At 44.2% G+C, this 20,971-nt stretch overlaps 4 protein-coding genes across 4 annotated transcripts; 1 reads left to right on the forward strand and 3 right to left on the reverse strand.

Annotated features, from left to right (window-relative positions):
- The first annotated feature begins 541 nt into the window (after nucleotides 1-541).
- LOC9640027 (ubiquinol oxidase 2, mitochondrial) lies at nucleotides 542-2,030 on the forward strand. Its single transcript, XM_024676555.1, has 4 exons — nucleotides 542-964; nucleotides 1,059-1,187; nucleotides 1,328-1,816; nucleotides 1,875-2,030. Exons 1-4 carry the CDS (start codon nucleotides 674-676, stop codon nucleotides 1,932-1,934), a joined length of 969 nt encoding a protein of 322 aa, XP_024532323.1. The 5' UTR covers nucleotides 542-673; the 3' UTR covers nucleotides 1,935-2,030.
- A 9-nt stretch (nucleotides 2,031-2,039) lies between these two features.
- On the reverse strand, nucleotides 2,040-3,591 carry LOC9640028 (chalcone synthase). Its single transcript, XM_002971745.2, has 3 exons — nucleotides 3,486-3,591; nucleotides 3,088-3,228; nucleotides 2,040-2,850 (listed from the first exon to the last, which is right to left on the reverse strand). Exons 1-3 carry the CDS (start codon nucleotides 3,589-3,591, stop codon nucleotides 2,063-2,065), a joined length of 1,035 nt encoding a protein of 344 aa, XP_002971791.2. The 3' UTR covers nucleotides 2,040-2,062.
- A 1,308-nt stretch (nucleotides 3,592-4,899) lies between these two features.
- Nucleotides 4,900-6,052, reverse strand: LOC9640380. The gene is made up of 3 exons (XM_002971746.2): nucleotides 5,328-6,052; nucleotides 5,013-5,208; nucleotides 4,900-4,961 (listed from the first exon to the last, which is right to left on the reverse strand). Exons 1-2 carry the CDS (start codon nucleotides 6,050-6,052, stop codon nucleotides 5,043-5,045), a joined length of 891 nt encoding a protein of 296 aa, XP_002971792.1. The 3' UTR covers nucleotides 4,900-4,961; nucleotides 5,013-5,042.
- A 12,672-nt stretch (nucleotides 6,053-18,724) lies between these two features.
- LOC112346768 (pentatricopeptide repeat-containing protein At4g02750-like) lies at nucleotides 18,725-20,902 on the reverse strand. The gene has a single exon (XM_024676362.1). The coding sequence runs from the start codon at nucleotides 20,900-20,902 to the stop codon at nucleotides 18,725-18,727; it is 2,178 nt and encodes a 725-aa protein (XP_024532130.1).
- Nucleotides 20,903-20,971: the final 69 nt, after the last annotated feature.

The following is a 20,971-nucleotide window of genomic DNA, read 5'->3' on the forward strand; positions in this document are numbered from 1 at the left end:
CTGTGAACATCCTGTGCCAGGCCGGGATGCTGGAGGAGGCCGAGGAGCTTGCCGATACCATGCCGTTTGTGACCGACGCCATCCCGTGGATGACTTTGCTCGCCGCTGCCAAGGTCCAAAACGATATGCCGCGAGCTGCCCGTGCTGGAGAGAAAGCTCGCAAGCTCAATCCTAATGTATCGGCGCCTTACGTGATGCTGTCCAGCGTCTATCACATGCGGCGCCAGCAAGCCGGCGAGAGCGAAGACGAGGACGAAGAGGTGATCCTGTCCGAAAGGTGATGATCCTCGGTGAGACAAGCGATCGATCGCTAGATTTCTTCTGACGGTATTAACAGCAGTGCTCGAGGGAATAAATCGAGCCAGTTTTTCGCGATCCATGCTGGAACAATTTTCCAGACAATGATCCAAGAAAGAAGGAAATGACTAGAGACTAGATTTCTAACTAGGAACTATCTATCTTAGCTAAGTGCTGGAATCAAGCGAAACAAGAGGGAAAATTTCCAAACAACGATCCAAGAAAGATTGCATGGATAGAACGAGCTTACTCTAGATTTCCATAGCGATCGCGCCAGCTTAAGAAAAGAGTTTGAAAGTGGACACAATTAAATTTGCCGAGCATACCCCCTTTAAGCCTAAATATTTGGGTCCTTTTTCTTTCTCCCAGCTAGCGAATGAAGAAAGGCGTGACAGGGATCTTCTACGCGATCAGCGAGCAGCAGGAGCGATCGGTTTTCCTCCGCCACTACTCCGTCGCGCCTGCGCTCCTTCGCTACTTCAGCTCTAAGGGATCGGCCTCCTCCACCGGCGAGACGCACACGCCGCCGCCATCGGTGAAACCCAGTAACAGCGGCAGCGCTGGCGGCGATGGCAATGACAAGCCTGTGCTCTCACATTACTGGGGGATCGTCACCAAGAGGCCGGTTCGCGAGGATGGCAAGGCTTGGCCTTGGAATTCGTTCAGGGTAAACTAAGCTCTTCTTTTTGGGTTTTGGTTTTCTTTGCTTTGTGCTAGCTTGATGAATGGATGGATTCTTTTGTCTTTTTTTTTTCTTGCAGCCTTCCGATGCTTACACTCCAGATGTGAGCATTGATCTCAAAAAGCACCACACTCCACTGTCGTTCGTGGACAAGTTCGCCTACTGGACCGTGAAAGCGATGCGTTTGCCCACAGACATTTTCTTCCAGGCAAGATATCTTTCTTTCTTTCTTTCTATCTTTTGAATATGAATGAGCATGTTTATGTTGAATCCTTGCGAAGTTCCTGGGGATCAAACGAGTTTTTAGTTTGCTAGTCTTATAAACTTGGACTGATTTTATTTTTGCAGCGACGATACGGCTGCCGAGCGATGATGCTCGAGACTGTCGCTGCGGTCCCGGGGATGGTCGGGGGGATGCTGCTGCACTGCCGCTCGCTTCGCCGGTTCGAGCACAGCGGGGGTTGGATCAAAGCCCTGCTGGAGGAGGCCGAGAACGAGCGCATGCACCTCATGACTTTCATGGAGGTGGTGCAACCAAAGTGGTACGAGCGAGCGCTGGTGTTTGCGGTCCAGGGCGTCTTCTTCAACGCCTACATGGTGTGCTACATCGCCTTCCCCCGCCTCGCGCACCGCATCGTCGGCTACCTCGAGGAGGAGGCAATCCACTCGTACACCGAGTACATCAAAGAGATCGACAAGGGAAACATCCCAAACACGCCGGCGCCCGCCATCGCCATCGACTACTGGAGGCTGCCAAAGGACGCCAAGATCCGCGACGTTGTCCAAGTTGTCCGCGCCGACGAGGCTCACCACCGGGACGTGAACCACTTCGCAGCGGTAAGCCTCGGATGCAAGAAGAAGGGATGGGAATTCTAACGAGTTTGCTCACGCCCAGGATATTCATCTCAAAGGCAAGCAGCTGCGAGAGGCCCCCGCTCCTCTAGGATACCACTGAGGATCACTGGAGATCGCCATAGCCAAGTAAAACAAGGTCAGGACTTTGCTATCTTCTGCAAGCTCGTTTCATTTACTAGAAGTTTCGATTTGCTTTCAAGAGTGTTGCTTTCTCTGGAAACCATTTGCTCAAACGTTTTCTTCTTGACAGCGTTTGAGCAGAAAGGCTTCCACTGTCATGCCCGGTCCAAATGCCACAAGAGCTCCCCACCGGCATGGATCTTCGCCACCTTTCACCGCTCGTCTTCTCACCTCGTCAATCACAAAGAGGCACGCCGCGCAGGACATGTTTCCACACTCGGCAAGAACGTGTCTGCTCGCAGCAAGCTTGTGGCGATCGAGCTCCAAAGCTTGCTCGACAGCATCCAGGATCGCTGGTCCGCCCGGATGAACAGCCCAAAACAAATCGTTGTAGAACGGGAAGCCCGGAAGAACTCGAGACATAACTTGGGCAATGTTGGTGGATATGGCTCGAGGCACCTCCCGCGAGAGATCTACGTGCAAGCCGCTGGGCCGGAGTTTGATCGTGATGTGCTCGCTGGTGTCAGGGACTAGAACTTGAGCCGCGGAGGAGATCTCAAAGAGTGGTTTTTCCTGGAGCTCGAGAGAGAAGCTGGAGCCGACGATGACGGAGCTGGCTCCATCGCCGAAAAGAACCGTGCTGATCATCATCGACACGTCGCGGAGGTCCTCCTCGTTCTGCCGATCGATGTGCGGCGATGTGATATCACAGCATGCGACGAGGACACGCGCTCCCGGAGAGCTGTCCACGATGGTTTTAGCGATCCGGAGTGCCGTTCCTCCGGCGGCGCAGCCTTGGAAGGAGATGGCGAGCCTCTGGACGTCGTGGCGGAGATTGAGAAGCTTGGCGAGGTGGATGTCAGCTCCGGCCTCGCTAGTGTTGGAGGCGAAGACGGCTCAGGGCTGGTCGTCCCCACTCATCCAGAGCGTTTCGTGCAGCTCTGGCCGCTAGCTCTGGGACTCGCTCGTTCGCCACCGCGAAGCCCTTCTCCAGGGACCGGGAAGATGTTTCGTCTGGGTCGAAGCGCGGGAGCACGGAGAAGTGCTGCCTTTCGATGCCCGACTTCTCACCTTCGCGAAGAGACAGTGCGCTGGGATGAGCGAAACGAGCAGAAGAGTGAGTGGCAACTTACAAAGTTTTCGCATCTTTGGCTTGATGAGAGCTTGCCCGTGCTCCTCCGCCTCGCTGAAGTAGGAGTCGACGAAGTCTCTCTGCGAGCAAGCATCTGATGGGAGAGCGGTGCCGATGGAGAGGATAAGTGTGTCAACATTCTCTACGCATTATATTCTGTGAGAGAACTTTGTCCAGTGTGCTTGGGCTGACTTGCTTGATCTCACTGTGATGTCACTGATACAAACACTTCCAACGTAGTTATAACGGAAACTTCAGACGTATGATCCTAGAAAGAACTCCCAAGTTGCGATTGTGATGATCAAATGCGAGTACAACGTTTCAAGGTTATCACGAGATAAGCTAGGAAAGCTTTGATCGGAAACTCTCCACTTACTTTTGATAAATAGATTTTGACACCAGATCGCCATGTCTGCTCGTCACTCTTCACTGGATCATCACATTGCGAGAAGCTTTGATCACGGTCGAGACGAATCCATTCTTCTGGAGCTATATCTTGTCGCATGGATTCTCAGGCACCGGCCACCATCTTTCTCCTACTTTAAACACCAAACTTGAGCATGGAAGTCAAAAGTGGCAGCAAGGGAGCTTCCAATTTCCCTGTGACGCGGATGGACGGACTTTACACTCTCCAGTCGAGCTCCTTTTTCACTGCCACTACTCGGAGCTCGAGAGAAGCTCGAGGAACAACTGATCAGTGACTATAAGGATCATGGGACAAGCTCGTCTTCTGTTGCAAAGACGTACGCGTTCCCTGTATGGCTCGGGCCCGACGGCGGGACTGGAGTGTTCTTGGGCAGCATCTGCGAGAAGAAAGAGCCACCGCGATCGTCCCTGGGAGAGTCGAAAGAGAAGCGCTCGCCACCGCTGTGAAAATCCAGCTCCGAGGTTGGAGAAGCAGCAGCAGCAGCTTCTTCTCGGCGCGATCGATGAGAGTAGCTTGCAGAAGGAACTGTTGCTGTGTCGCTTGATTTTGGAGCACCGGGAGTGAAAGAACTCGGTAGACTTCTCGAATCTGTGTCACTGCTGCCTAAGTGCCTCCACTGAAAGCCAAATCTCCTCGCAGCACACTGTGAAGTCTTCCACTGGAATCCCATCAGTATCCACAAGCTCAAGACCACCAACACCGGCCGAAAGCTTCCTCTTGTCCTCCTGCTGCTAAATCCAAAAGCCATGCTCGCCGACGCCGACGATGATTTGAGCTGACAAGCGAGCATGGAAGTGGAGGGAGTTGCCGCTGCTGCTTGTCTCGAGAGCCTTGTCGTCATCTCTGGAGCCGGACCACAGGGAATAGATTCGATGACGAAGTGCGCGAATCGTGAGACTAGATAGTGGCTGCCCAGCATCGCGCATGGATTGAGGAGCACGCTGTTCTTCCGAGAGATAGTGAGAGAGCATTAACTCCTCCGTGTTTCCCTCCAGTCCTGCATGGAAACAAACCGAAGCAAGGCTCCAACAACACGTCAAGAAGAAAGGAAAAAGAAATGCGAGAAAGAGTAAGTTACTGCGGCAATGCTGACTCCGTGAGGAAATGCGAGGACAACAGTTGGTTTACCACTGTTTTGCGAAGACTTTCGAGCGCGGGGCCAATGGGGAGGCCTCCACAATCCATCGTGGGAAGGAAGAAGGCAGCGTTCCAAGCGAGAGTGGATCGAAAAAACCTGCGAGTCAATGGTGGCAGCAGCAGCAGCCACACAGACGCTAGATTCAAGGCCCGGAATTATTACAATAGTGCCACCTTTTGGAAGAAAAAAAGAAAAGAAAAACACGAGACAGGCTTTAGCTTCTCATCAACGAAACGCATCTCATCACTCACAGCGTTAAAAAGGAGTTTTTTGCGCGCTTTCTATCCATCGCTGTAAAAGTTTGAATGCACTGGGCAAAGATCAATGAGTAGAATAAGCAAGGAAGCGAAAGTTTTCTTACCGTGAAGAAGAACAAGGGAAAACTTTGGTTTCACGAGAGCCTGGCAAGCATCTTAACTTGCTCGCTCACTGCTGCCAGTTCCGCTTCTTTGTTGTCAAGTCGAGCTTGGAGCTTGTCATTCTCGAGCATGAGCTTTTGGACCTCGGCCTCTTTGTTTCGCTTTCCAGCTTCCAGGCCGCCAACACGAGCTGTTAGCCTGAAAAGCAAGATAGAAAACACTATTACAAAAAGAGAGGATTTTTTCTAGATATCCTTCACGCAAAGCTTCCTGTGAAAATCGATATGAAAAGAGGAACAAAAGGAGATGAGCTTTACCGCTCGGAGATTCTCTCCACTTCTTCGATGCGTCTCTCCATCGATCTTATGGTCTCGCGAGCTTTTACCAGGCTATCCACGCTCGATCTTAGAATCCCAAAGTCACGCCGGACTTTGGAGAGCTCCTGCTCGTTCTCGTTGGCACGGTGCCGCTGCCGCGACGTCTCCATCTCCATGTCCTCGAGCTTGACTTGCATCTCCTTTAGAATCCCGCTGGTTCCCACCGCCACCCTCTCCATCTCCTCCACGCGACACCACATCTCCTCGATCTGTATAGACTTCCTCGTCACCTCCTCCTCGCTCATCCTCGCCCGGACTTGCTCCACCTCCACCTCCGCCTCGGCTATGATTGCCCTCTTGAGCAAAGCTTCCATGGCGTCCGCGACCTGTGCCACCGCCACCGTCGTCCTCTGGACGTACTCCACCTCGCCTCGCTCGGACAAGCTTCGCAAGACGTTACTCTCGATGGCGGCCACGAGTTCGTCGCTCAATCCCCGCGCTCCTCCGGCACAATCGTTCTCGTCTGGATTCGTCGCTGCCCCTTTGAGCCAATCCGCCATTGGGACGCCCCTCTTGTCGACATAGCCGACGCCTTCTTTCTTCCGGATGCCGCACGAGGCGAAGGCGTACCTTGGAAGAGCCATGACTCTGGCCTTGGATTTGAGGTACGCGAGGAGCGTCTCCACTGTGGTGGCTCGATCCTGCAGCACTTGCAGTCCCTCCATTCCCGTGGCTTTGTTTTTCACCACTCCACCGATTCAACCGCTTACATTCTGTGGAATAAGTGTCTTTCTGCCCTAAAATGACTTGACCAATACCTGAAGCGAGAAAGGTGGCAGCTTCCCATTTGTAAGGATTTCGTGTGTACTTATCCTGAAAGCCTGGAGAAACATTGACTAGTGGAATATGGTCTCTAACCTTTATATTAGGCACTATTTGTATATTGATATTTTGTATGACCATATAAGTTATATAATTATATTATTCAATTTTTGGTGTGATATACCTAGAATTTTCTTGGATATTCTAGAATATTCTAATGGTTGTTATTCATTTAGATTAATTATAATTATAAACATGTTTATAATTTATTAAATTTCCTAAACACGTCCTAGTATATTCCAGTTTATTTTACCAGCTAATGGTGGATATTCAATAAGATTAATCTTGTATTTATAAATTATAAAATATTTATAATTATAAACCTCCATTTGATCAATTAAATTAATAAATAGAAATAACAATATTATTAAGCAAACCAAAAAACTAAATTAACACAAGTTGTGAAGATATTTCTTAAACTAAATATATATATGAACATTAAGTTTATATTATTATTTCCAGAAAATTTATAATAGTAATCATTCCTACTTAAAATAACTCTAAGATTTTCTTATTCAAAAACTTTTTAAAAAATATTTTCCAGGATTTATATTTTTTTTTCTGATACAGAATAGGAGACGTTTTGCCTCATGTTTTTCTCTTTGAAAGCTCATCTATATATTCTTGCACAATTTCTTTAAATAAACATTTATATTGAGTATCTTGTAAGGTTAACCATTTTGGGCTTCTTTGCAAAGTATACTTTTCAATTATTTCTATTTAATACAGAAAAAAGTTTTTTAAATAAAAAATATATTGTGAATGCATGGAATATGGAAAGGGAATACAAAAATTATACATATCAATTAGCCCAAAAACCCTAACTTATATACAGAAGCAAGTGGTCTAGATTGAAACTAATCCAATAGCTACCAAAATCCCACTACGCTAATATTAATATATGGCATTATTGTTGTACACTTGGCCCTCACATCATTCCCTCCTCTTGGAATAATGAAAGAGCATTAGGGTTCTCTTGTAGATGGGCCGGGATTGGGAAGAATGTCAGAAGGAGGCATTGGCGGATCTGTAGGTGGTATTAACTGCTCTTGATCCCTTGGTATGAAGCATTTTAACCATTGCACATGCACAATCTTTGGAGGATCGGTTTGTTAGACGTCATGCAGAACCTCATAAACTTGCAGTCCAACTTGCTATAACATCCAATACAATCCTTTCCACTGAGCAAGGAGCCCCTTAGATAAACCATGTACCGTAAGATGGGGAAAACAGATTAATACCAAGTCATCCACTTTGTATTCTGCAAGTGGACGATGGTAGGAGTTGTAGCACCGTTGTTGTCCCACTTGTACGCAGCTTAAGTGTTTAGCAGACTTTGCTCGGACAAGTGGAAGAATGCTTGTCAAATACTGATCTTACGACCTAGCATTGCCAGCTTGTGGCAATCGTGAAGGTAAACCCAGCTCCGTTGGTAATATTGGATCATGACCATATAAAAGTTTATATGGTGAAGCACCAACAGAACTTTGCACCCTTATGACATATGCATATCGAAAAAATGGCAAATAACTATCCCAATCCGAATGCTGAAAGTTCACGTACTTCGTAATCATTTCTTTGAATGTCCGAACAAGCCATTCCGCCAAACAGTTTGATTGTGGATAATAAACACTTGTGAAAGTGTGGTGTATCCCCAACCAAGACATTAAAACATAAAATGCTTCAGCCATAAATGTGGGACCATTATCTGAAAGAATCTGCTCTGGACAAGAATGTTGGAACACCACTCGATTGAGGAAGAAGTATCCAACAGTAGTTATAGAGGTGCTAGCAAGAGCACCAACTTCCACCCAATGAGTCAAGTAGTCAGAAGAAATAATAACATACTCATTGCTAGTAGTCGATCGTGGAAAAAGTTTCAAAAGATCAAATGCCACCAACTTAAAATGGATGGGAAATTGCAATTGACTCCAACCATCCTTCTGAGGCACGAGGGGAGTATTACAGGCTTGGCACCAAATGCAGGTACGCACATACTAGATAACATTATGTCACATCTCTAGCCAGTAGAAAGACCTGCGTAGCTTCTTGGTCACACGACGATATCCCATATGTCTGTATAGAATAGGAGAATTATCATAAGCATGGAGAAAATGTGGAATAAAGACAAGCCATAAAGGATCATCAGAATCCATCCCCACAAAATAAAGAAGGCCATTCTTAAGATGATATTGAGAATATAATGGCAAATCATCAGCAAGTGAGGCAGAACTCTCAAACCCATCTTAGCCTTTGAATCCACAACTCAATCTTTTGAGCCTTGCGAACCTCATCAATAGAAGGTAAATCTTGCTCTGCACCTTGTGGACACTAAACATCAAGTATAGAAACTGCTGACAACATAGAATCCTTGTTTAGAAAATCCACAGATGCTGGAATAATACGCTCATTAGAAACATGAGAAGAGAGCGAAGAAGGAAGAGGAGCTTGAGAAAGGGCGTCAACCTCAGCCATAGAACTCCCTTGGCGATGAACAACATCAAAATTATATATTTGAAGCTTCAAAACCCACTGAGCAGTACAACTAACCAGGTTCTTTCACTTCAATAATGAAGTAACGGCAGCATGATCAAGTAACATCCGAGAACGATGTAGATATGCATAAAGTTTTTCAAAACCCCAAATTGCTACTAAACACTCCTCTGTTATGGAATAATTCACCTCCGCTATATTCATGCCTAGGAAGGACCCACTAGTGCCGTGCTAAACAACTACAAACTAACCTATTTGCCACTCATAGCAAACCCAAGGAGGTTTGCTTTCACCCATGGTACATGGAACAACTTACAGAACCACAAGAACCATCAATCGGCTTACATTAATCCTGCCAACTCAAAGTATAATTTCGAGTTGCTAATGTGCCTCACTCACGAGCCCAAGCGCAAACTCGTGTAAACGGAACAACTCAATCCACCCTATGAGCCCAAGAGCAAGCTCACATAATATGGAGCAAAAAGGTAACCAAATTTCATACCCAAGGAACAATTGCGAAGCTTTTGCACCAAAACGTGTACCCACTCGGATCATTGTTTTCATCTCTGCGTATGCAACGAGACTAGTTGCCCAATCTCATTGAATAGTACTCGCTGAGACTCTGCTCTGATACAAAATGTAGCACACGTGGTTTTTAACCTTTATCCTATGGTGATTTACCATAGGATAACACCACGAAGCGGAACCTAAACCCTCTTTGTGCCACGTGTCACATGCCACGTGTCCATAGGAACCCGAGGTTCAGGGCCTTGGGCCGTTGAACGAAGGAACAGTGCCAAACTCCCAAGCGTGGAGCCAAGGAGTGATGGAACCGGACCACGGAGCAACTCCTGAGCATACAGCCCAAAGAGCAAAGGGACAGGGGCTCGGAGCGACTTGGAACAGTCTTGGAGCAACTAGCATCCTAATGCCAGGACCAGCATGTGAGACACAAAATCCCTAGGCCCCAAAGTGGAGCCGGAAGGGCGCCATGTGGTAGTGGCCAAAGCGAAAGCCAAACGAGCGTAACACGTTTGGACTAAAAGCTCTGACTGGAAAGGTCGAGAGCGGGAGTGGAACTCCCAGCAAAGTGCTCGAGGAATAAGCACGAAGCGAGCCATAAGCGAGGCTCTAAAAAGGGACCCGAAAGGACCAACACATGACACATGGAAGAGTCCGAGATGGACCCGAAGTGGAGTCCGATATGGAGTCCAAGATGGACCCAAAGTGGAGTCCGATATGGAGTCCGAGATGGACCCGAAGTGGAGTCCAATATGGAGTCCGAGATGGACCAAGATGGAGTCCGAGATGGACCCGAGATGGAGTCCGAGATGGAGTCCGAGATGGACTCGAGATGGACCCAAGATGGAGTCCGAGATGGACCCGAGATGGAGTCCGAGATGGAGTTCGAGAAGGACCCGAGATGGAGTCCGAGGTCGAGACCGAGACCGGGACCGAGACCGGGACCGAGACCGAGACCAGGACCAAGACCGAGACCGAGGCCAAGGCCTAGACCGAGCCCGAGCCCGAGTCCGAGTCCGAGTCCGAGTCCGAGTCCGAGTCCGAGTCCGAGAGGGTGAAAGCCCAAAGCGTTCGTCTCCCAGACCCTAGGGGGTTTGGTGAGCTCCAAAAGTATAGTAAGGGGGAGGACTGCAGTGGAGCCAGTTTGGCCAGGAAAGGCCAGTTTGGCCCAGGAAGGCCAGACCCTGTGTTGGGTGAGGAACTGACCACTGGGAAGTCCAAGACTAGAGTGAATACGGACCGACAAGCGGGGTAGCTTGGTGAAGTGTTCAAGAGCCGGCTCTAGTTCCCCCGGGAGATCGACTGGCCGATGCTCCCAGTCCAAGTGTGGGTGGCACTACCTACTTGGATACCAGGCGTGGCTCAACGGAACCTCGCTTTAAGCCCATGGCTAGAGCACCCAAGGGCGGAAGGCGGGGAGAGTACCCAGGTGGCTCGCGTAAGGCCACGGTGTTTCGAAATGTTGTCCCAAAGGCCCAGACTGTGGAAAGGAAGAGGAGCAGTCCTCTGGGGTAGTGACCAAAGACACAGTCATGTGGTGAGGAAGTCCCAGAGGACCATGGGACTTAGTGGTCGGGCCTGTGGGCCTCGATCCAGTGGCAGTGTTGGCAAACACGGCCAGGGGCAGAAAGGGACTTAGTGGGGACGGACAGAGGGATATTGGGGAAGGCTATTCCCCTTGTTGGTGGGCATCCTAAGGATGCTAAGGAGTGGATCTGAGACGGCCACTCACGGATGGTTTGCCTAGTCTTGGAGAGCCAAGACTGTGATGCAAGTGGTATTGGACTACCAGTGTGGCAAAGGTGATTGGGCATGGCCTTAGCGTAATAGGCTGCCATGTCGGTGGTACCTTTGAGTGTCGGTCATGGGATCGGACACGTGGAGCACTTAGACCAAATGCAAGTGTTGAGTGGCGTGGATGTCGTTCTCGGGGCTAGCAAGTCCCAAGTCCTGAATTGGACTTATGGAGGTTGTGAATGAGACTCCTCCAAGTGGTCGGAGGTGTGGTTAAGTGACTAAAGTAGAATGGAAAAATTAGTCACTTACACAGCACGCAAAACGGAGCTAAATGGAGTCTGGCGCTATTTCGGCATACCAGTGGCCTAACGTGAGGATATGGGTACTCCACCAGCTAGCATGGAATGGAACTTGGGCTTAGACCCAAGCCAGACGCAAAACAAGGACAGGCACGCAAGTGGGAGCTAGACTATGCCTCAGGTTGGTCGGCCATGCCCGACCTACCCACTATCCCTACTATACATTTGGAACCCCCCACAGCCCCTTAGTATCAGGAGTTAATCTCTGGGATAAGCTCGAAACTAACTAAATATGGAATGTCCTTAGATTGTGAATTTGGACATGGGACGAACACCATTGTGTTCAGGCCGATCTCTACATTCCGTAGATATGCTAAATGAGCGAATCTAGACACTTTCCATAAATAGCATTTGGGACCGAAATGAGACTAACACAAAGGGCATGACAGCGAGGGTGTTTGGCAGACACGGTAAGCTATCATGTAGCAATATTGAGGGACTAGTCTCAATACGCGAGGGTTCTTGTCAAGCCAGTGCAAGACAGAGCAAAAGAGAACTAACAAGCCGGGCCGAGTATGCTCAGCTAAATAGACACTTAGAAATTCCTTCCTTATGCTCATCCGGCTAAGTACAGATGCTAAGCCCAGTTTACTAACACTTGAATAAGAGGGGCTTATAAAGGGTCCAGCAATACCGACCTCCTGCCATCGTGGCAGTCAGGTAAGAGTGTCCGTAAGGACCGGCCAATAGGTAACTTTCGATACTCGAAGTCACATTCGCGACAGGCACCACCTATAGATCCACTGATACTTCTTCCTAATGTTCCTCAAGATCTCAGCCCATCCATAAGAGAACTCCAGTGGTCTTCCATCATTCCGAGAGGAGGGGATAATGTGAGGTTCAAGCATATAGCTACAATGCCATATACTAATATTAGCGTAATGGGATTTTAGTTGCTATTAGATTGGTTTCAATCCGGACCACTCGTTCTTATATATAAGCTAGAGTTTTTGGGCTAATTGATATGCACATTTTCTTTATTCCCTTACATTCACTATATATATATATATATATATATATATATATATATATATATATATATTATTTACTACATCCTCTCCCTTTCAAAAGATGATAAGTTAGGTGGAATCTAAAGCTTCTATTAGGGAATTTAAGAGCTACTACAATTTATAAAACATTATTGTAGCAAATAATACATCCCATCTCTAATTTTATTAGTCAATGATCATTCAAGACCACTATTAACTTGAACATACTGCCATAAGCAAAATTTGTCTTTGTGTCCTTTTGTTAACATCCAAAATCTGTATTAACTTAGATCATGACTTTCATCCTCGTTCAACACCACATATGGGAGGTTAGATTTACTCCATTTGTCTTCCACATCCTCCCTATCCCCTCCTTGAAGGAAAAAAAAATCTTGAAGCACTAACATCATTTAGACTTATTGTGTTTATCCTCACTCCACCTTTTATATTCAATTTCACTCTTGTAACATATATAGTTTTCACCTTTTATTTTATGGTGATTTACCATAGGATAACCACGAAGCAAAACATAAACCCTCAATATGCCACATGTTATATGCCATGTGTCATATATCATATGTCCAAGGATAGTGGAGTAGAATCTGAGTTTTAGAGCCTTAGGCCACTGAATGAAGGAACAAAGCCAAACTTCTAAGCATGGAACTAGGGAGTAAAGGAACTAGAGCACGGTGTGACTCCCAAGTGTATAGTCCAAAGAGTGAAAAGATAGGAGCACGGAGTGACTCCCAAGTGTATAGTCCAAAGAGTGAAAAGATAGGAGCACGGAGTGACTCCCAAGTGTATAGTCCAAAGAGTGAAAAGATAGGAGCACGGAGTGACTTGGAACAGTCTTAGAGCATCCAATATTCCAATGTCAGGACTAATATACAAAACGGAGCCAAATGGAGTTTAACACTATTTTAGCATACCGTTGACTTAACACGAGAATATGGGTATAGGACAAACTTGAAACTAATTAAATATGGTATAGCACTAGATTGCAAATTTAGACACGGGGACTAACACCGTTGTGTTTAGGACAATCTATACATTCTATAGATATACCAAATTAGAAGATCTAGACACTTTTTATAAATAGCCAATAAGATAAGAATAAGACTAACATAAAGGGTATGATAGCGAGGGTGTTTTGTAGACACGGTAAGTTATCATCTAGCAATATTAAAGGATTAATCTCAATATGTGGGGGTTCTTGTCATTAGCCAATGTGAAACACAACAAGATAAGAACTTCTTATTAGGCCAAGTATACTTAGCTAATAGCACATAGGAATTCTGTCCTTATGGTTATTTGGTCTCAATACACTCGAAATGTCCAATTAACTTCACTAGCATAAAAGGAACTAATAAAGGATCTAACAATACTGACCTCCTACCATTGTGGCAATGAGGAAAGAATATTCAAAAGGACCAACCGACAAATAATTTTTGATACCCATAATCAGATTTCTGACACTCTCGCCCTTTTAGGGAAGATTAACATCCTCATTAATGCATACTCTAGTCTAGAATATAACCAAGGAAACAACTCTAGAAAAAGTTCACACTTTATGAGAAATGCACCAACTTAAATGCATTAGGCAAATGCGCTACTAACTCAAACACTTTCTAGCTATCGCTAACAAAGAAATGACTAATGGAGTTAACCACACTTACTACTTTAAATGTCACCTAACTTACAAAAGTGTGATACACCCCTACCTAGAAAAGATATAGATAAAGAAGTTAAAGGCCCCAACCCTCATGAGCAAAGAAACCAAACCCATTAGTAAAGTTTAGATAAACTATTGTAAATAGGCAGGTAAAGTTATTTATACAGTCACACCTGTTTTAAATGAAATAAAAAACATTGAGAGAAAGGCAAATGATGTGACCAATCGATAGTAACTACCTCATGACTAAAGATTTCATCATACACACAAAGTGCTAAAGCAATTCTACCTTTACTGGCCCAAACCCAAAGATGAAAAAATGGACAATATCAAAGTCATAGATAATGATATCTTAGAGACTTAATTATCAGTGAATAAATCTTAAATTACGACACAAAATTATTCCAAATAAGTTATCATCTGATAAACTAGTATTAGAGTACAAGAACCACCAAAATCATCATATGTGGAAAATATAGGATTCACCATCTAACAAAATTCAATAGTAAGTGTTATAAAAAACACTTAATGATAGATCCTAATTATCAAAAATTGTAGATAGTATGCCAAACAACTTACGAAAAATAACTCAAAGAACACAAAGTATTATTAACTATCAAGTAAAATGCTCACAAATGTATTATCCAAAGGAAATAACATTTAAATCTATTAGAACTAATTTGAGTAACAATCAACAGAACAAAATAAATTTTGCAAAGCAAATAAACATTTGTTCATGCTAACCATCATACTAACCAATTTAAATAGATCCTAGTCAATAATATAAAGGAACTTGAGTTGCTTAAACAGGTGTCAACAATTCTACCAATATCTCAAACCTATAATACCAATCTAGAGCAATATCTCAAACCCAAGAGATCAATCTAGAGTGGACCACAAAGAACATGTGGTATTGTAAAAAGCTAAAAGCTATAAAAGAGAACACTAACTATCATGAAAAATCATCAATCATCATATCAATAAAGAGATGTAGAATCATCATTAAAGAAGGAATCCACCATCCCGAAGAACAACAAATCACACTATATCAATAATAATCAAGCAAAATCTTTTGAAAAGGATAATCAACTATTCTAAATGATAGTCAATCATCACTAATAATTGCTAGATGCAAATACTAATTTCAACATCGAAGCTAATAAGCCAAAATGCCTTCTTTAATAACTTTTAACAAATGGAATAATGAGCATGACAACTTAAGAAACCAAAAGTTCGAAGAAACCTATAGCAAAGTTTTGCCTAATAATGATCATAAGTCTTGCATAAACTAATATCAATGCAAAAGAAAAAATCATAGTACAACTCATAATAACATTTCTAACACATCCATAAGCAAACTTTATAATGTTAAAACTAATGAAGAGCATATTTGCATCAATCCAAAAGCTAAACACAATGAAACTATACTCAACAAGTGATCACGAAATGATCCTTTATGAATCCATATTTTATAGAAACATGGAAAAGCACAAACCAAATGACTACTCAAATCCAATTGAATTGCAATAAAGTCATCCTCTATAATTGGCTTCACTCATGTAGCACATATGGTTTTCACCCTTTATTCTATGATGATTTACCATAAGATAACCACAAAGCAAAACTTAAACCCTCAATGTACCATATGTCAAATGCTATATACCACATACCACATATCCAAAAACAACAGAGTGGAACTTAAGTTTCAATACCTTGGGCCACTGAATAAAGAAATGGAGCTAAACTCTTAAACATGGAGCTAAGGAGTAAAGGAACTAGAGTATGGAGAAACTTCTGAGAGTACAACCCAAAGAGCAAAAGGACAAAAGCACAAAGTGATTTGGAATAGTCTTAGAGCATCTAACATTCCAATGCTAAGACCAATACACAAAATAGAGCTAAACAGAATTTAGTGCTATTTCAGCATACCGATGATCTAACGTGAGGATATAAGTATTCCACCAAGTAGCATGGTGTGGAATTTGGGCTTAGACCCAAACTAGACATAGAACAAGGACAAACATACAAGAAGGGGCTAAAATATGCCTTAGGTTGGTCAACCATGCCTAACTTACCCACTATCCTTACTATACATCGACTTACCTCCACCCTTAAGGAACACACGCTTTGGGTTTAAACCCCTAGCCTCCCTTAATACCAAAAGTTAGTCTCTAAAACAAGCTTGAAACTTATTAAATATGGTATGGTGCTTAATTGGTATTGTGTTTAGAACAATCTCTACATTCCATAAATATGCCAAATTAGTATATCTAGACATTTTCCATAAATAGCCAATAGGACTGAAATGAGACTAACACAAAAGGCATGATAACGAAGGTGTTTGATAAACATAGTAAATTATCATTTAGTGATATTAAAAGACTAATCTCAATATCTGGGGGGGTCTTCTCACTAGCTAGTGCAAAATACAATGAGACAAGAACTCCTTACTGGGCTAAGTATGCTTAATTAATAGCACATAAGAATTCCATCATTATACTCGTCTAATCTAAATACACTCAAAATGCCTAGTTAACTCTATTAGCACAAAAGGGAGTAATAAAGGATCCAGCAATACTAACCTCCTACCGTCGTGGCAATAAGGAAAAAATATCCAAAAGGACTAGCTGACAGGTAACTTTCGATACACACAATCACATTCGCGACAACTCGACTATCGCATTTATTCAACCTTATTACATTAAGGATAAATATTTCATTCGGACTTGTTATACTTATCATCACTCCACAATCCATATTTTTCATCCTCACTCCACTATTGTATTCACTTGTTCTCATTGTATTATTGAGGTCAGACTCCTATCCATCACCTCTACCCCCTCCTTCTAAAAAAAAGTTTGAAATATCAGAGTAAAGAGGAAAAAAATGGAAACAATTAAGAAAAATATTATGAGAGAAAAAAAGTGGATTAAAAAATATTGAAAAAGGAATTTTCAATAGCTATCAAATTGGAAATAGAAAAAGGACATAGGTTTAAAGCTTAGAAAACATGGGACTTCCTGTCATAAAATATTACACAATTAACTTGAAACTTTGGCTAAAGTGACTCAACCCTTAGAATATTAAAATATTCAACACCAGAACTGATCAAAGGCTCTAGCAAGGAAACAAAAACAAAATTCTCAACTTCATATATACATTTAACATTTAAATTAGTATGAAGAAGACAGAAAGCATTTAACTCAACACCAAACTGAGAATGAGAATCATAAGAGTCATAAATAATTGATATGACAAAAGAAAGAAATATTGTAGATAAGGAAAGAACACGAATAACATAAGAAGGGGGCTAAAGTTGATAAATAAGGAAATGTTAAGAAAGATCAAAAGGTAAAGAAAAAGGATCAAATAATAGGTTGAAGGATTGATATTTACCATATGAAATTTTTAACTTGTCTCAAAAACTATCTCTATAATAATGAAACTCATCAATTCTAGAATCCATTTGAGCTCATGAATATCATCTTTCCATAAACTCAATATTTGAACATTCTCTAAAAGTTGGATTTTGTCACTCATAACTCACAATTCAATATCACAATTACACTCCATATCAAAGGGAAATAACAGAATATTGAGAACAATATAAACTGTATAATCATGTCCCACAAACAGCAACACACTAAGGATGGGTGTAATGAAGATCAAAAGGGAGAGAACAAAGGATAAGAATAAAAACACAACCCCAAACACTGAGCAAAACATTACTAAAAAACTTTGCCCTCCAAAAACAATTGTAATATCCCTCACCTTTACCAATATGAGTGCTCTACTTATATACAAGAATGAATGGATTATATTCAATCCCAAATAGATAGTTTATAAGTACTATAATTAGCATATTATCAAGGTAGGGTATATACATACATATATATACACATACATTTATAGACATTACACAACCATATAAGATATTTAGTAATATAAAAATATTTAGTTGTAGATTAAGTTAAAAGCTGGACCAAACTAACTTATTCAATTGAACATAATGGACTCCTATATATTTTACTAACTAAAACCCTAATCAAGAATATTTTATTTAAATTGACTATAAGAGTTAATTATAAAAAAATGTGTGTCTATATTTAATTAGGTGCAAAATTTCATGAATTATGTGGTTGTGAGGAAACTTTGAAGCTTTTTTGTGTGCGCCTAATGTGAACAACTATGTTTATAGTAATTTTAATATTGCTACATTTATAAATAACTTTTCTACTTGTTTTTGGTCATAAAGTTTTTTTAATTTTTAAAATATTTTTATAGATGTTAAAAATGTTTTTTATAAATGCTAAAAAGAAATAACAGAAAAGTGAAATAAATATAAATATTTAAGAGATGTTTATTTAGTGTAATATAAACATAATCTCCAAACTGAAATGGAAAAATAAATGCCCAAACTATGTATATGCCATGCTCATCATATGAATACTGAACATTAAAAAATTACTAACATATGCCTGAAAAAAGCACCAAACACTTAAAATTGTTAAAAGGAGAAAGCAGTGATGCCCAATGATATATAATGCATTGAACTTTAAGGATTACATTGAGAAGATGAGTTGTTTGATGTGTCATGTTTTTACAAAGAATCCAACAGAAGTTTTTTTAGAGTGATTCCAGCGACATCTTACTTCCAGAGCTGCTGCTTTTTGGATAATGTAGCCGAGATCTCACAGAAAATTGCGTGCTCGAGCAATTGAGACCCACTCGACAATGAGAGCGTCAGAGCTTCGTTGCAGTCTTGTACAATTCCTGATTTTGATTTCTCCTTAGAGCCTTGTAAACCTCCGGCTCGACCCCATCAATGACAAACAAGTTAGCAAGCAAAACATAAGCACAGTTCCCTCCAAGACGGCTCCCACACTTTGGGAGCAAACTTAATATCTCACCGGCTGCTCTCGTGCCTCGCTCCACCTGCTTGTGACTCTTGCAAGCCCCAAGCAGTGAGGTCCACTCCAACACGTCCGGAACCACAGGCATTGTAAGGATGAGTTCTTCTGCCTCAGCCAAGTAGCCCGATCGAGCAAGAGCGTCGACCATGGAGCTGTAGTGGTGCTTCTCTGGAACGATCCCAAAATCCATTTGCATCGACACAAAACAGCACCGGCTCGCGTAAACTCTCCCGTGGTGGCAGCAAACCCCGAGCACGGCCGAGAAGCAGGCATCGTCCGGTCGAGCGTCCCCGACTTTCATCTCCTCGAACAGATTCAGAGCCTCGCTCGAGTGTCCTTTGATTACAAAGCTCGCCAGCATTGCTCCCCACAGCACCGTGTCCCTCTCGGGCATGCGATCAAACAGCTTCTTTGCTCGAGCGACGAACCCGCTTTGGGCATACGCGGCCAGCATCACCGTCCACGACACCAGGTCCTGCTGCGGCATCACCGTCTCGAACAAAGCTCTCGCCTGGCTCAAGTCGCCGAGCTCGCTGTACGCGGCCAGCATCACATTCCACGAGAACATATCCCTCTGGGGCATCTCGTCGAACATATGCTTGACCTCGTCGATATGCCCGCTCCGGGCATACGCGTCCTCCATAGCCGTCCAGGACACCAAGTTCTTCTCCGGCATGGAGTCAAACACCATCTTCGTCTTCGTGACATGCCCAGACACGGCATATCCGGTCAGCATGGCCGTCCAGGACACGATGTTCCGCTGTGGCATCGCGTCAAAGATGGCCTTCGCTTGCTCGACATGCCCGTTTTGAGCATACGCCGTGAGCATCGCGTTCCATGTCACAATGTCTCTTGTGTCGAGCCCGTCAAAGGCTCGCCTGGCCTTTGCCACATCCCCCGTGAGCGCGTGAAGCGAGATCAAAGTGCTCCACGAAACCACGTTGTGCTGCGGCATCCGGTGGAAGAGCTTCTTTGCTTGATCCACCAACTCATTCCTCGCGAGCGCGCCCAAGAGCTCGTTCCACGAGCCTAAGTTCCTCTCCGGCATGTCAGCGAAGGTCTTCCTGGCCTCGGCGAGGTGACCGTTCTCGACGTAGGCCGAGAGCATCGCGTTCCAGGAGATGAGGTTTCTCTGTGGCATGGAATCGAAGACTCGCTTCGCGTCCTCGAGATGGCCATTTTGCGAGTAGACCGACAGCAGCGCTGTCCAGGCGACGAGATCTCTGTGTGGCAGCTCTTGGAACATTTTCTGTGCGTCTTTGAGCCGGTTCTGGTGAGAGTAAACGACGAGGATCGCCGTGGCTGCGATGAGATCCCACTGAGGCATCTGGTTGTAGACAGCAATCGCAAGATCCAAATGCGCGTTTTGGGCATATGCTGAAAGCATTGTGTTCCACGTTATGAGATCTCTAAGAGGCATTTCATCGAATATAATCTTTGCGCCTTTCACGTTTCCGTTTTTTCCAAAAGCGTCCAAGATCGTGCTCCACGATACGAGGTTCTTCTGCGGCATACGATCAAACGCCTGCTTGGTTTTGGAAAGATGCCCATTTTGGGCATACACAACTACGAGTGCGTTCCAAGAGATGAGATCCCACTGCGGCATTGACTCGAGCATCACTTCCACCTCGTCGATCTTCCCCCTGCGAGCATAGGCCGCGAGCATCGCGTTCCACGACGAGAGCACCTTGCAGGGAAACGGCATGGAATCGAAGAAGCTCCGGGCCTCTTGGAGGCTGCCGGTGCGCGTGTAGGCGCCAAGCATGAGCTGCCATGAGAAATCGTCCCTCTCCCACGCCGCGATGCCATCGAAGACCTCCCGCGCGCGCTTGCTGCTGCCGCATCTGCCATACATCTCGATCAGCCGGTTGCGCACGAAGCACACAGCGTAGAGCTGCGGCTGCTGCTCCTGGATGACGAGATGGACGTCCTCCGCCATAGCCAGCGTCGCGCAAGCTTGGATTCGCTCGTAGCAGTCGCTCACAGTCTGGAAGAGGAAGACGATCATTTGACTGGCAATGTGTCAAAGTGAATATTGTAATTTGACTCCGCCAGCTGGCCAACCGCTAGTTAAACA

The sequence above is a fragment of the Selaginella moellendorffii genome, unplaced genomic scaffold (genome assembly GCF_000143415.4).
Source record: "Selaginella moellendorffii unplaced genomic scaffold, v1.0 SELMOscaffold_17, whole genome shotgun sequence".
Classification (NCBI taxonomy): Eukaryota; Viridiplantae; Streptophyta; class Lycopodiopsida; order Selaginellales; family Selaginellaceae; genus Selaginella; species Selaginella moellendorffii.